Source organism: Gossypium raimondii, chromosome 8 (assembly GCF_025698545.1).
Source record: "Gossypium raimondii isolate GPD5lz chromosome 8, ASM2569854v1, whole genome shotgun sequence".
NCBI classification, from domain to species: domain Eukaryota; kingdom Viridiplantae; phylum Streptophyta; class Magnoliopsida; order Malvales; family Malvaceae; genus Gossypium; species Gossypium raimondii.
Genome location: NC_068572.1, coordinates 4,595,481 through 4,611,827, shown reverse-complemented (window position 1 = coordinate 4,611,827; position 16,347 = coordinate 4,595,481). Strand labels below are relative to the sequence as shown.

General features: G+C 32.9%; 2 protein-coding genes across 2 annotated transcripts; one reads left to right on the top strand and one right to left on the bottom strand.

Annotated features, from left to right (window-relative positions):
* Nucleotides 1–6,858: 6,858 nt before the first annotated feature.
* On the top strand, nucleotides 6,859–9,282 carry LOC105790425 (uncharacterized). Its single transcript, XM_012618011.2, has 3 exons — nucleotides 6,859–7,110; nucleotides 7,332–7,429; nucleotides 8,387–9,282. Exons 1-3 carry the CDS (start codon nucleotides 6,970–6,972, stop codon nucleotides 8,949–8,951), a joined length of 804 nt encoding a protein of 267 aa, XP_012473465.1. The 5' UTR covers nucleotides 6,859–6,969; the 3' UTR covers nucleotides 8,952–9,282.
* Nucleotides 9,283–13,570: 4,288 nt separating this feature from the next.
* LOC105790424 (GTP-binding protein SAR1A) lies at nucleotides 13,571–15,978 on the bottom strand. The gene is made up of 3 exons (XM_012618009.2): nucleotides 15,700–15,978; nucleotides 15,235–15,366; nucleotides 13,571–14,102 (listed from the first exon to the last, which is right to left on the bottom strand). Exons 1-3 carry the CDS (start codon nucleotides 15,826–15,828, stop codon nucleotides 13,782–13,784), a joined length of 582 nt encoding a protein of 193 aa, XP_012473463.1. The 5' UTR covers nucleotides 15,829–15,978; the 3' UTR covers nucleotides 13,571–13,781.
* Between the last annotated feature and the right edge of the window lie 369 nt (nucleotides 15,979–16,347).

Genomic DNA, 16,347 nt, shown 5'->3' with positions numbered 1-16,347 from the left:
ATGACTATACTGTTTCATGAATGCTTGTGCCAAGTCCCTCCATGAACCAATCGTGGTACGGCTCAGCAGATTGTACCACTTAGATGCTGCCCCTGCTAGGCTATCTTGGAAACAATGTATCAGTAACTGGCCATTGTTAACATATCCGGCCATTCGCCTGCAGAACATGGTGATATGAGCTTCCGGGCAACTTGTCCCATTGTACTTCTCAAATTCTGGCATCTTAAACTTGTAAGAAAGTACTAAATCTGGGACCAAACTCAACTCTTTGGAGTCGATTCCCTGATAATTTTTAGTGACCTCCATCGCCTTGAACTTCTCCTCAAGCCACTTGCACCTTTCTTCTAGCTGCTTTGGTAACTCCTCCTTTATTCTTTCCTTTTCAGCCACTTCATCGAAGTCAGAAATGGCAGAGTTAACAGGGTAGTTTTCGGGGTTAGAGCCCAATCTAGCTCGAAAGTTCGAAGCACTGGCCTGGGACTGCTGAGGCATGATAGTGACAGTAGATTTGCGCGGGTATTCAGCTTGAGCTCGCATATGTGGAGGGGTGAAACCTGGAGGATAGAGAGGTTCATCATAATTTCCCTCATCGACATTTGCCATGAAGCCCTTTCCTTTATCACTTCCCTTAGTTATCAGTTGGGCTAACTTTGCCACTATATCTTCTTGGGATTCTCGCATCTTCTCAGACATCTCTTGTTTCATTTTGTCTAACCGCCTCGCACTGTAGAAATAAGTTGGTCCCGCATCTCCTTCGACCTTTGCTCGAGTTTTTCCAATCTCTGATCCATGTCCTTAATCTTTGCTCGATTGTCGTAACGATGTTTGGTTGGTTGGCTGGCTTCCAGGTTAGCTGAGCAATGATTTTAGTTAATTAGGATCATTTAACTGTGTTTAATGCATATGATGTAATGAAATGCAAATGCATGAAATGAATGCGAAAAGAGACGTTGATTCATGTTCAATTTTTTTACTAGAAAACTTTACTAGAAAACAAATCTCTTCACATAAAGCGGACATATATATACGGCTTTACCCTCATACTCCAAGTGAAGACATCGACCCTTCAGATATTAAGATACATCTCACGAATTTGATCTCATTTTTGTTTGATCTAGGTCGTAAATCCTTGCTCATTCACGTTCATTAGCTTCTTTATGAGATCGGAACATTTGATGACTTTTGAATAAATTTTGACAATTTGGATCCTCAGGTCATGCAGCAAAGTCGTATACTCCTCTTGTTAGGCTTTTCGTGCCATGTTTTCTTCGGACCACCGTATTATCTTCCACCTTATCAAGAAACCCGTATTCTATAACAAGCTTTCTAATCTAGTAATCAAACTCGAATCAACATCTCTTTTCTAAGATACAGATGTAATGCAATCATGATGTCATGCAATCAAAACAAAATAAACCCAAGTCAGTATCTCATATAAAGATATAATCCAATACAAACATGAAATAGCAAGAACACTTATTTCGGAATTCACTAGGGTTTTGGAATAGTTCTACCTAGGGCAAGTTCCTAAAGCTCACTATATGAGGCTTAGTTTCTAGAGTAAGGGTACCCGAACCAGCAGATTCCTCGATCCTCACCCATTATAGGCTCATATGGATCGAGTTCAGTTCAGGGGGATACATTTCCCTATGGCTGCACGGAGATGAAAATCTCACGAAGAAATAGGTACGGATGTATCCCGGAAGCGGTCCACTACCCTGCACGGAGGTGAAAACCTCACGAAGGACTAGCTTCTCGCTCCCACTTAAAGGGGTAAAATGGACCATGTAATGCAAAATACAAATATTGATCAACCGACTTGGTTCAACCATGGAAATGAACCACGATGAAAACCAATAAATGAGAAAGGAAATCATGATTTAAAAAACTTTTAATTTTCGACACAAAGACAAAATATAACCAAGTCATGGCTTGACTCTCTAACGTCCCCAGTGGAGTCGCCAAGCTGTCGAAACCGTTTTTTGAAAACAAAAATTTTAGTTTCGACTTAAAAATAAAAACTGGAGTCGCCACCGATCCTTTATTAAGGTGTGATCGGCACACCTTAAAAACAATTTTGGTCTGCGAAATTTGAGAAAACAGTTCGGAGTCGATTCATGATACGAGGAAGGATTAGCACCCTCGTAACGCCCAAAATTGGTACCAAATTGATTTTATTTATGCCTTGGTGTCGAAAACTTGAAAAGATTTTAAAAGGAAACTTTTTATTTCATGAATGAATTAAAATGATAAGACATTCTTATTTCAAAGAAATAAAACACCACACCCAGTGAGTTAGGGCACAATGTTTTTAAATCCTCAAAATACCCGAATATTGCCTTTTGCTTTTGAAAATTCTTATTTCGAGAAGAAAATGTCATGACCAGTAAGTTAGGACCCAACATTTTTGAATTCCCGAGAATAAGCTTTTATTTAAAATTTGCGAATTTATTGCAAAACAAATACTTGGCGTTCTAAATTCATCGAAAAATTACCGCAATCCAGTAAGTTAGGACACGATCTTTCTCAAGAATCATGAATGCCAAATATCTCAAAAATTTATGAAATATCATGATTTTAATACTTTGACAAAACCAAAATACACATTTTTTTAAAAAAGGATATGCTAAAAAGGGGTAATGCATAACATGAGATCAATATTCTAATTTCAAGCATATATGAATAAACATTTACAAATATATACAAGTATAATATACAAGAAATTCACAAATACGTGCATGCATATATTTGACACACATGTACAAGGATACATATAAAAGATAGAATGGAATATATCAATCAAAAACTAAAAAATGCATGTATATGTATTTGAAAATCGTGAAAAGGATAAAATACAAAAATATGTATATGTGTATATATTTACAAAAGTAAAAAAAGTTTGAAATTAAAATATAACAAAGATATGTATATATAGAAGTTTTAAAAAATGAAAAAAGAAAAAATATATGTATAAAGTATAGGTAGACGTGTAACCTAAAACATGCATATATATATATATATATATATATTATATAAGAAAACATTATGTGAATACTATAAATATATGTATATATATATATATATATTATATTAAAAACCATGCAAGTATACTAAAAACGTGCGTATGTATATGTATTATATAAAACAATGCATGTATGTTATAAAATAATAATAATAATAATAATAATAATAATAATAATAATAAACAGTTAAAAAAAGGGTTAAACTGAACTAAAAAGGAAAAAAATGGGAGAATTTGAAAAAAAAACCACATTGAATGCTCGCGCAATAGTGGAGGACCAAAAGGGAAATTATCCCCTCCTTCCAAAACGCTGCGCAGCAAGAGACTAAATTGAAACGGACATTGAATATGCGGCCCAATTTGGAAAAACAAGACTGGTTTAATTGAAGCGCGTTGCAAAAGGGAGGGGTCAAATGCGCAAATAGACCATCTAAGGTCAGGACGCGCGGACCCTGCCTGCGGGTCGGGTCGACGCGCGGAACCTAATCCCCTAAACGGCGCCGTTTTGTCCTTTTTTAAAAATAATAAAAAAACCAATTTTCACTTCTCTTTTCTCTGAAGCAAAAAGAAAACCCACTCTTTTAGGGTTTCTCTCAAACCCTTGGGCGCCGCCAGTTTCAAGAACCCCCATGCCGCTTCTTTGAACATAGTCCTAGCCTCCGATCGAGACGATTTCGATGGAGAAGACGCCGGATCGAGGACTCCGGCGACCAGGTAAGGCTCTTCTCCCTTTTTTATTTTAAATGAAAAATAAATAAGAAAAATCAAAAATAAATAAAAAAACAATTCACCTTCGAAAAGAAAAAAAAATCTCTGGAATCTCAGTCTTTCTCTTTATTTTCGCCTGTCTTTTACACTGAAAATTCCTTTTTACAGATTTCCCCCAATACGTTGCTTGAAATCGACTTTTTATAGCCGAAATAGAAAAGAAAAAAAAGAAAAAAAATCAAAAATCTATTCTGTTGTTTGTTCCTATTTTGTTGCCCGATTTTGCCTTTTCTCTTCTGCTTTCTCTTCTTTGTTTGCTATTTGCTGTTGCAGGTACAAGCGTGGGGAAGGTGCGGGTCGTGCTGCGAGATTCGCGTTGGCGAGGGGCGTGATGTGCGGGATCGACAAGCGCTTGCGCCATGGAGCAGCTTCTGGCGCCAGATTGTCATGCACCACCAAGCGTAAAGGGCTAGGGTTTCTGGACTGGGCTAGGGTTAATGTAATTGGCTAAATTTTTGGGTTTAGTCTGTAGACGAGTAATTGGGCCTGCTGTGTTTTTATTTTGTATGGGCCCGGGCTTATTTGGGCTTGTACAATATTGATTTGATATATAAGTTTATATAATTTATTTCGATGTATTTATGATATTCATGTTGTTATATATAGAATTTTTTATTCAAAACCTTGTTTTAATTTATAGTATTTGTCGATATAAATTTTAATATATTTATTTATGAAATATTTTAATGACTGAATTTAATTTTTACTAATTAAAACAAATTTTCTAAAACATTCAAACTTTTTAGTGAAACAAATGTCAAATGATTGTGTTATGTATTAGAATGTTTTAGGTTTTATGCGGATTATGACCCTCTATTCTGTTTAAATTTATAATTTAATATTTATACTTTAATTTGATATAAATTATTTTTTTATTTTTATAATACTATTAATTAGTTAAATTAGTTAACACGTTTAATAACTTCTGTTAAAATACAGAGGTTGATTTGTTTTTAAAAATATCCATTCAACTTATCATATTGAAATAAATTTTTTATATTAAAAGTGTGTTTTAAAAAGAAACACATTAGTATTGTAATTGAAATAATTAAAGATGATAATCATTTGGACTAAATAATATCATTGTAAAACTAGAAGACTAAATTATGCAAAATTAAAATAGAAAATTAAATTATTTAAAGAAACTATAAAATTAAATATTAAATGCAAGCATAAACATTAAAATTAATATTTGATGATTAGTTTATAATAACTAAAAATATTTTAAGCATATGGCATGATGCCATGAGTGTGAAGAATGAAGGTAAAATACGATCATATCATTATTCACTAAATTATGAATAAGTATTTTTTATAGTTTAATTAAAACATTTACAATTTGGGTATTGAGCTATTCAAAATTTTCTTTTAAGTAATTAGAATGTTAAAATCGATATTATATGACTTTCTCTATTCGCACTATCTGCACCAATCGAAAGTTCCATTTCCCCCCTTTTTTTTCTATAGTTCAAATTTTTTTTTCATGAAACAACTATGGATGTAAAAAAATATGCGAATCAAAATTTAAATAGTTTTTTCTTTGATCTTTTAATATTGACCATCATATTAGCTTGAATCTAAAATATGTTCTTCTATTCGTCAATGGTATTGATCCATCGTACAAATTGTCAAATTATTGCTTAGAGCACATTGACGATACTTAAAAAAAACTTAACAACCTAGTGACTTAAATAATTTTTTTGAATAATTTAGTGACTTAAATGAAAACTTTCAAATAGTTTAATGACTAAATTATAACATTTTTAGTCAAATAATTAAAACAAAATTTACTTATAATTTAGTAATTAACCGTGTATTTTACCTTATTTCTTTTTGAGGTTTTTTTGTTATTTTCGATAAAAAATTAATCCCTGTAATTTTTTATTAGATATGTTGAGAGGGTAAAATTCAGTTATTAATATTTATAATCTCATTATGTGGAAATAACTTTTTACATTTTATTTGGAAAAATAAATTACTTTCAAATAATATATTATATAAAACTATTTTTTTCTCAATTATGATATAATTGAAAAGTAGCACTTAATAAAAATAAAAATATTAGTAAGTATTTATTCATCACCTTAATTACCTCTTTATTTAGATGGTGGGCAAGAGGTTGCCCACATCCACCTAACCATTTTTTCTTTTTCTTTATTTATTTATTTATTTGTAAAGTCAGAATGTTATTCAATATTAGACCTAAAGAAGAGTATAATATAAGAATCTAAAATATGAGTCGGACTTAAATTTAAGTATTCAAAGTCTGAGTTCAACTTGGCTCAATTTGTTCTTAAGTTTATTCTATTTTATGTATTATGTAATTTATATTAATTAAATATATTTCTATATAGATATTAAATAATATGGATAATTATCAAATTTATACATGAATTTTTATTTAACATGCAATTTGATATATGAATTTTAACTTGGTTCAATTACGTATAAAACTTTGATTGTAATTTCTATGTGCATATGAACTTTGATTTTGCTTAAATGTATCAATGAAATGAATACATTCACTTAAGTATAGTAATGATTAAAGTTCTTGTCAAACACTTATTTAATATGAGTTTAAACCGTATTATTCCTATCTCTTGCCCCTAATATTGTATAAGAAAAGAAAAATATATAATGATAGTAGAAGAATTACAATAAAATTACTAAACATTAAATAAAATTAAAATATTTTTAAAACTTTAAAAATAAATTAGTCTACTTAAATACGTTAGATAAATCATTTATAAATATAATCAAATTTATAAATCATTGATTTGAGTACTGATTTAGGGAGAGAGGTTGAATCGATTGTCCTATGAATCGATACATATTGATTAAATTAAACTAAAAATGTCGATTAAATCTGGTCGAATTGATTAGATCGAAAATCGGTAATCTAATTGATTCGACCACTAATTTAATTTTAAATATCTTTATCGAAATTCTTCATCATTAATTAAAGAAAAAAATAGAAATTCTCCATCATCAACGCGTGTCAAAGAACGGAAGCACATGACATAATCTGTATCTACACCCGCGAACAGGTTACCATATCTCCTTCGATCTCCATCTCGAGCCAAAATTCTCCTTCAATGTAATCAAAAATACTTCGTTATCTTATAATTTTTCTTCAATATTAGTACGAAGGAAATCGAAAATCCAGAGCTAAACGAACAATGGGTCCCGAATCCAGCTCAGCAACATCATCAACATCAACATTAACATCCACGCATTCCCCAACTGGGAAACGAAGCAGAGATCCTGAAGATGAGGTTTACCTTGACAATCTCCGCTCTCACAAGCGTTTTCTCAGCGAGGTTTCTTCTTTTCTTTTAAATGTTAAATTATTCAATTTTCAACTTTGTTTAATTGTATATTAGATTTCCCAAGTGTTGAAAGTTTAAATTGCATATTATTTTTCAAGGTTAATTTATCTGGGTTGTTGTTATCACGGGTCACTATACTGTTAGTATTTTAGAATTTAGATATTTGCATTAAAGGGCTTCAATTATTGAAAAATTAAAATATTTGGTCGCAGATAATGGCGTCTAGTCTAAATGGGTTAACTGTTGGCGACTCACTTCCTGAAAATCTAATGGAATCTCCGGCTAGGTCTGAAGGCATGTTCTATACCAGGTTAGTTGTTGCCTTAAAGCTTAATCAACTAAGTATTTTTGCTACTTTAAGCTTTTTGATGGGTTTTTTCATGTCATGATTTCACCTTTGGAGTTAAGCTATATAATAAATGGAAACCACATTGGCTTCTTATAGAGACTGATTAATACTGGCATAGTGAAAGGACTTGAATATAGCTGTTCTTGGCTACTGTTGGACATCTTGATCAATTTAATCGAGTATGATTGCTTCTTATTCCAATTGCTTTTATTGGTTGCTGATTGTGTAACAATGAAGTAAATCGTTTATAATTGCTTTATATTGCCATAGCTGTTCTCGGGTGCTAGAAATACTATGTACAATATTACCTTTCTCTTTGTGGTTATTTATCAAGTGTTTCCTTCCTAGCTATGGTGTTGATGTCATGTCAGTCTCTCTTTCTCTCCCCTTTTCTTTTGGTATAAAGAAGGTCTTAACATAGGATAAAAGGAAAAGGTTGCAAATGCTGGGATCCGAACCCTAGCTTGCTGCTAAATATTACCTTCTAAGGGTGGCTGCATGTACGAATTGTTATAAGCTCTGGGTTCTATATTGTATCTATCTTGAATGGGCTGAATGTGTTTTCCTTGTCATGAACTAGGCAACTGGGTTGCATCAACTGAACGTCTTGTTTTCAGTTGTTATTTGATAAGGATGACTGCATTATAAGAGGATAAGTGGGATTATGTTTCAAATTGTCTTTACTTCTATTCACTGGCCCAACAGTATGTTGAGTGAAACGAATTATCCAACAGCGATTGTAGGAGCAGCATGAGATTTGCAAGTTGGGAATGCTAATTGTCAACATCAGTTTACTCTATTTTGTTTATCTACATATAACTTATCGCAGTTTAGTGTGTGTTTTTTTTCTCTACATTTTCAAATAAATTAGATAAAGTTTTTGCATCTTCGAAAACTCATCCGTCTTTATATTTCAAGGGATGAAATGTCATGGCAATATTCACCAATGTCAGAAGATTCGGATGATTCAAGATTTGGTGAGGCACCTATGAACACATGCTTATCCCATTCTGATAGCATGCCTACAAGTCCTGTTTCCCCATATAGGTATCAAAGACCACTAAATGGTTTCTGCTCAACTTCTTCAACTAGTTCATACCCTTTGCATGGGAATGTTAGTACTGTTTCTAGTTCACAGCCTCGGCAAAGAGGCTCAGATACAGAGGGTCGGTTCCCATCTTCACCAAGTGATATTTGCCACTCGGCTGACTTAAGGAGGGCAGCACTCTTGCGGTCTGTACAGATGAGAACACAGCCTTCCGGTCCATCACCATTTGAATTGCCTTTTGGATCAGGCCAAGAGAATGTGCCTAATATTGAAGTTGAGGAACGACCATGCTCATTTATTAAGTCCTTAGTTGATGATCAAGAATATCAGATTGAGGAGTGTTCTTTGTTGGGTACCTCAGATCCTGAGTTCAGTCAAGAGAAATCTTGCAGAGTGCTAAGCATGACTTTGAAAGGGGATGATTCTGAGGATTAGATGCTTTGATTGATAAAAGCAGACTCCAACCTAATCTTGAACATATTTGCAATGCAAGAATTGGACCTATTGTTGGAGCATGTAATAGATTTCTATATTACTTGGATTCGGGTGTGATTGTCAAATGTCCAATACGGGTATTTTCTATTGCTTCTAATTCTTTCCATGTTTTTAGAGTGTCATGTTTTCATATTCACGTCCAAATTATTCTGGACATGAAAGCTTATAGAAAAATGAAGAGTCGGAGCAGCATAGATTTTGCAAAAAGCAAGTTGAACTTGAGCATATACATGTATGGTTGGTTCATTATAAACAACTTCACATTTGAGTTTGTCTGTTGTTTCTTTGTCGTGCCTTGCACTGAGAATTGTCTGAACTTTAGAATTGCATAAATTGTTTACTCAGTTACAACTTAATGATTTTTCAGGCAATCAGAGCAACGTCCCCTTTGTAAATCATTATTCATATTTATATGTTTCAGTTCCAAGATAGGTGCCTGCAAAACAGATGGCATAAGCTCGGTATTGGTATGATCAATTTTGTTACCATTTTTAAGAGGCTTCAGTGCTTCATTCCGCACACTAATCTTGAAGTGTTTCATGTACTGGAATCAAATTTTCTAGTTGGTTCAAGTTTTGCTTGTCAACACTCTTGCAAAGCATTGTTTGACTCATCATCATCATCATAAAAAATTTCATGAGTCAAAGAACCAATTATGTCTACACTACAAACGTTTGACACCTAACTCAGATGTTTCATCGCATCATAAACATTTAAAATTGACTATTCAACAACAAACTCCACAGTGATTGTGCCACTGCACAAATCAAAATTTTGGTTCTTACAGTGCTAAGAAAGGAAGGAATTATCATTTTTCATATGTATCACATAAAAACATGCGAGAAAGATTAATGGGGTAAGTCTCAAAATTATACATGGACTTCAATTTGGTGAAATTATACACATGAAATTTTGATTGTGATTCAAATATATACATGAATCTTCAATTTTAATTCAATTCATATATATTTAAAGAAATAAATATATCATTTTATTTTTACTTTGGATAAATATATTTATTTTTGTATGTAATATTTAAATATAAAATGATGTTATATCAATAATTGTGTTAATAATTTATGAGAATTGAATTAAATCAAAACTTCATGTACAAAGGTGCATATTAGACTAAAGTTTATGTATAGTTTTGAGATTTATCCCAAGATCAATTTTCTAACTTTAACCAAAACATTTCAAAACACTTTTAGATAAACTATGTATCTATCTACCAACTAGATAATAACACTTGTTTCTTTAAAGGACCTGTTGGAAAATATTGACATGGGTAATTACATGTTATTATTTACTATCATAATAGTTTAGCCCAAATTAAAAGTGATATAATTTGATTATGGTTTATTGGGATTTAATTATTAAATAAAGTATGAGTCAAATATGTGTAGATACTCTAGTAACTAATTTCGAATTGATGATGGGCCGATTAGAAATTAGGGTTAATGTGCCAAAGTTATATATATTAAGGTTATGTTCCCTAAATTACACACAAGGTAACTTTTCTAATATCTCATCTTTAAAAAAGAGAGAGCTACCTTTTCTAGATTACTTTAGTGTTAATTTGGAAGATCAAAACCCCAAGATCCATAAATTTCAAGAAATCGATGAATTCAGATACGCTTCCGCATCTAGTTTTGGTCCCCAAATTACACACAAGATAACTTTTCTAATATCCCATCTTTAGAAAAGAGAGAGTCATCTTCTCTAGATTACTTGTGTGCTAATTTGGAAGATTAAAACCTCAAAATCCATAAATTTCAAGAAATCGATGAATTCAAGTACATTTCCGCACCTAGTTTTGTTCTTGATTTATTCTTGATGATTTGACATGATAAATCCTGATTTACAGTTCTAATTTTATATTAGATATTATTTACAGTTCTAACAAGTGGTATCAGAGCCTTGTCATGTTGAATTACTGAGAACGAATTGATTCTCTATTATATTTGGATTTATTCATTTATCAAATTTTATGGATTTGATATTTGGATTTAGTGTTCTTTTATCATACATGTCAAATCTTTTGGATTTATGTCAAAATTTTGAGGGTTTTGATTTGTTTTAAAATTTTAAAGATTTAAAATATTGATTTGGTGTATTGATTAATAATTATTTTGGTTCTTTATATTCGTTAAAAATTCCATCAATTTTGCGTGTTGAAAATATTGATAGAAACCCTTTAAGTTTATGTTATAAATATAGGTTGTATTAATATTTGAATATGCGATTTAGTAAAAGATTAAAGACTATAATTTATTTGGTTCTTGATTTATGCATGTATTTTTCTTCTTTCATTGGTGTTGCAAAAGTTATTATTGTTAAAAAAGAGAAAGAAAGACGGTAGAACGCGCATAAAGGCTGATTCGGCTATTGATTTTTATGCTATTAAGGAATATATATTTGTTTTACTTTTTCACCCTCAGTCTTTAACTTCTTTTTTTTAGTTATTGAGGATAAATAGGATATTTTAGGAAATAAAAGCAATATTAACAATCAGTTCTTGTTTTTTAGGCTTTGGTTCGGTTTGCAGTTCATTGTCCTATCGTTCTATTATTGTTTTCAAGCCACAGTAACTATGGTGCCCATGATTCTGTCTAGGAGGGTCTTCCAATGTTATTTCACTCCTCAGGGTAAATGCACTTACGTTTTGTTTTAGATGACAATTTACCTTGTTTGGTCATTGACGCAGCGAGTTGACTTGGTTATTTAGATCCTGGATACTTGACTTTGTTTGCTGTTAAAATGTCCCGAGTGTTAGTGACAATAGATTGAATTGTGTCTCGTTTCAACTTAAATTGGGTGATCACTCCACCCAAGTTGGTAAGTGTTGAAGTACGGATTATATCTTCATTGAGGAGGTCCATGAAAATTTCCAACTGCTCTAACTTGTTCACTTCCTGACAAGATGATTACCCACAGTTTGACCATTGGTAAACACAAAGTCCAATTAATTTTAAAACTTATAAAAACAAAAGAGTGTTAAGCCTAAAATTATGATATTTTTATAGAAAAAAGTTATCTTATAATTTGATTTGATTGAATGAGATATCATGTACTTAATTTTTCATGAATTCATAATTTTAAGAGTTTGTGCGCTACAAATATCATTTGAATTCATATTTGAGATATCATAATGTTTTTAAATTGTTAATAATTAATAAACTATAATTTAACTCCTAGCACAAAATCTTTCATGGTACTTCCACCGTTCAAAAGAGTCACGTAGCGGTACATTGGAAGAAGACAAAATTGCCTACGAATACAATTTTGGTGGATATTATTTGGTGGAATATACATTTTGGTACCTGTGGAAAATGGATAACCCATCTCTAGAAGCTGAAGTTACCATTTAAGACTAGCAAGATGAAACCACTTATCACCTCTTTAGGCATGACAATTCGCTAGAGCATTATAATTTGATTTAAAACGACATTTTAATTTCTAATTTATATGGATTTAGAAGATGACTTTTATTTAATCATGGGTCTGTAAATTGAAATCTGAAAACCAACAATAACAAATAATAAAGTTTTTGTGCTTTTGGCTCTTATGGTTTTATTTGAACCAACTTTATTTATTTTACATGAACTAAATTTTAACGATTTTTGTTTAAAAAATAATGATAATTTTTTCTCTATGTTAGATGTTAAGTCCCAAGAAGATAAGCTTGAACAAACATTTTTGCATTACCTGCCAAAGTCGATCCTATGCTTTACCGAATCTGCGCAGAAACTAGTCACCTCTTCCAATTTCTAACCATAGCTATTCCGTTCCTAGGTGAAATGGTTGCTATAAATCCCTTGTTTATCCTTGATTTTTTTTTTTGGGTAAAAATGGTAGCCGAATACTCAGGTAGCAGCTTAAACAAAGCCATTCCTAGCAACCGTGGTTCCTGCTGAATCACATGGCAAAAGTTTGCTGCCCCTATAGGTGGATAATCATGGATATGCAAGCCAAAAGCAGCCTTGTTGGCTTCTTGGAAGACATGCTCGAATTTGATCTCCCACAAGCGTCGACAGGGCACACAGATACCTTGAACGAGTGCACAGAGGTTAGTTGAGTTCTCATTTCCATTCAACATGCAAAGAATGGTAATGTTATCATTCTCAACTATAAGCCTTCTGATTTCTTTGAACCAAGCTTGTTGCAAGCCTCCATGATACTCCGAAGTTGTCTTTTGAACAGAACAAGCACCCACATTTTTTCGAAACCCGACAATCCACGAACCACAATTGTCACGCAACAGACCACCAACTGAAGCTCTTAAGACTGCCTCGTTCCACAGCAGCATCTGCATTGAGCTTTATCCAACCCGTTGGCGGAAGTTTCCCTCCAACTTGCAAAATTTGCGTATGCATCCATGAAATTGAAGTAATTGATAGCAAAGCCAAAGACCACTGGACAAGGCTTAAAAGCTCTTGTTCGATCTCTCTACCTCAAAATCTGTCACTTTTTTAGCCTTGAAGCTTGCATTGATAACTAGCAATCCATTTTTGAAAGCAAACAGAGAGTCCTTGATGTTAATTGACAAAACTACAAGTAAATTGACAAAACTACAATACCATAGATTTGCTGCCACGAGTAGATTTTACAGATCCAAAACCAAATACATCAAACGTAAAAACCCACTTAGGGACTGGTTCAAACAGTTTGATGAACACAACCCTTTTTTTTTCCTGAAGTCAGGAGTGATCAGATGGGATCAGAGCTTGGGAGTCTGTAACATCATACAACCGCATTTCATAGAACGTTACCTTAGTTGATATACTGAGACATCCATTTGAAGCCATCACCATATCCCATTTTGCGGACAATGCTGCACATAAATACCTCTAGTGGACGGACATTCGAGTCTGCTAGGTTTACTTTGCCCTTGCCAGTGGTAAAGTTTGTGAGCCCAAGATGGTAACGTAACTCATCCTCCGAGGCAGCATAGGGTATATCTATTTTGTTTCCTAGAATAAGAAACGGGACATTGGCGAGGGACTCATCTGAAAGAAGTGCATCAAGTTCCTTCTTTGATTCTGCGAACCTCTCTTTATCATAGGCATCTACCAGGTACACCACAGCATCCACCTGGAACCCAGGAAATACACACAATACAAGGTATTCACTCAAAGACCAGACAGCCCATAGCATATAACAAGCAACAATAATGACAAAATCAAAGTGAGAAAAAGGCAGCATCCGCAGCATGCAGTAAAAATGCCATGTACACCCAGTTGTATCCGGAAAATGTTGCTTCAAAGAGTTGATCAAGCTGATAGTAAACCATGTACAAACACTTTTTGGGCTAGTTTAGTAGAGAATAAAAATAGGATTGAGAATAAGGAAATAAAACCAACCCATGCCTCACTGAGGATCTATCATTTCTATGCTTTTTGCATTATCTGCTTTTGAAAAATCTTCATGAAAATCAATCAACAGCAAGCTACAAAGTCGAAGAGCAATACAGCTGCACGGAGAACACTTGGCCATCTTTCTAAACAGAAATACTATGAAGATCTACTTTAAAAAGGAAAAAGGAGCAACTACTTACAGCAGACTACTACAATGGTTCAGACTTTTGGTTACTATAAAAAGACCAACACTCATTTAAGTGGATAATAAGACAACCATCAAGATTCAAGACCAACCTCACTCAAAGTTCGTGACCATGAAATGCTTTGAAATTTTGAATGTAAAAATAGATTTCAGACCTTCTTCTTTGGTGTCTAAACATCTCAAGGCAGCAAAAATTCCATCAAGGCAATTCATGAAGATAGATGAGGCACAAAAACATCAGTAAAACATACGAACAAGAAGAAAATTCAGCGGTTAAAATGTTCATTTGAAAATGCAAAGAGCAAAATATTAAACCAGGAGTTTAGATGGCATGAAAACAAATTGACACTAATAAAATTCATAAGAAAATCACACATTAGTAAATCCCAACCATAAATGCTTTGTTGCAACTTACCAAAACTATTCAAGTTAGAAATCCATTGTCAATAAATATATGGAAATTAAAAGCTGAACAAGAATCGACAACCTTAAACCTAAAAACCAACATAACACAGAAGGCGAATTAAGATTGTAGATGCATACAAAATGAATTACAATAAGAATGAAAGCTGGAAATGACAAACAAGTAAGAACACTAGAACCTAAAACCAAGCAAATGCTAAAGCAAAGAAAAAAAGGGGCACTACATTAAGCTTTTGGTTACCTTAGCATAGTAATCTTTCCAGACCCTGCGAGCAATCTGATGACCTCCCAAGTCGAAAGCTTTGAACTTAATTTTCCCAATACTAAGTTCTTCCGATGTGGGGTATTGAGTTGGCTGATGCTGAACCAATCTCTGGAAACAGTTCGCTACTAAATCAACATCGCTAATTACTATTAGTAATTATCTCTCCTTCCAAAATTTCCTCATTTTTCCCATTAAATATGTAAAGAAAAAATGAAGCATTTAAAAGGGATTAATCTTTAGCATTCAAAAAAGAAAAACAATCCCAAAATTCTCAAGTTAAAAGAATCACACAAACCTAAAAATTTAAACAATAAAGAGATCGATAGAATCTGACATTATACTATCAAATCAAATCTTCACAAAGGAAAAAATACAAATCGATGATTGGAGAGAGATGGGGAAAGTGTTGACGAGTAATGAAAAGGAAAAGGGGAAACGAACCTCGTCCTTCAACATGTGAAGCAAGGTGGTTTTACCGGCATTATCGAGGCCGAGAAAGAGGATCTTAGCCTCTTTCTGCCAGAGGCCGAGGGAAGCAAGAATCCCGTAGAACCAATCGACAAGAAACATAGTTTTTAGCTTTGGGCTGGGATTTGGAGATGGAATTTGTGAGGATCTGAGAGTGGAAGACGGTAGGATTGTAGTAATCAAGGCCTCTGCTTTGTCATCATCGTATCATTAGAAAAAAAAAAGAGGCAGAGCCAGGAAGTAGATTTGGTGAACCTAACTCGAGTATTTATACTGTATTTCTTTTTTTCTTTTTTCTTTTTAATTTATCTGTTGTTGTAACACTTTTAGTGAACCGCAGCTTTAAATTCTTACCTTTAACTAAAAAAAATTCTAATTTAGTCACCGAACTATTTAAAATTTTCATTTAAGTTGTTAAGTTATTCAAAAAATTTTTATTTAAGTCACTTAACTGTTGAGATTTTTTTTAAAAAAATTCTGCTAGCGAGCTCTAAATGATGAATCGACAATCGGTACGATAGATCAATACCTATCGACAAGTAGAAAAACATACATTAGATCCAAGTCTATCCAACGGTCAATGTTGAAGATCGAAGAAAAAAATTATTTGAATTTTTGGAT

Bases quoted from the DNA above. Each gene is read 5' to 3' on its own strand.
- LOC105790425 (XM_012618011.2), top strand. From the start codon at position 6,970: ATGGGTCCCGAATCCAGCTCAGCAACATCATCAACATCAACATTAACA. The intron at 7,111-7,331 runs GTTTCTTCTTTT...ATTTGGTCGCAG, and splicing joins ACAAGCGTTTTCTCAGCGAG to ATAATGGCGTCTAGTCTAAA. The intron at 7,430-8,386 runs GTTAGTTGTTGC...TTATATTTCAAG, and splicing joins GAAGGCATGTTCTATACCAG to GGATGAAATGTCATGGCAAT.
- LOC105790424 (XM_012618009.2), bottom strand. From the start codon at position 15,828: ATGTTTCTTGTCGATTGGTTCTACGGGATTCTTGCTTCCCTCGGCCTC. The intron at 15,367-15,699 runs GTTCGTTTCCCC...AACTGTTTCCAG, and splicing joins TTCACATGTTGAAGGACGAG to AGATTGGTTCAGCATCAGCC. The intron at 14,103-15,234 runs GTAACCAAAAGC...CCTGGGTTCCAG, and splicing joins GGAAAGATTACTATGCTAAG to GTGGATGCTGTGGTGTACCT.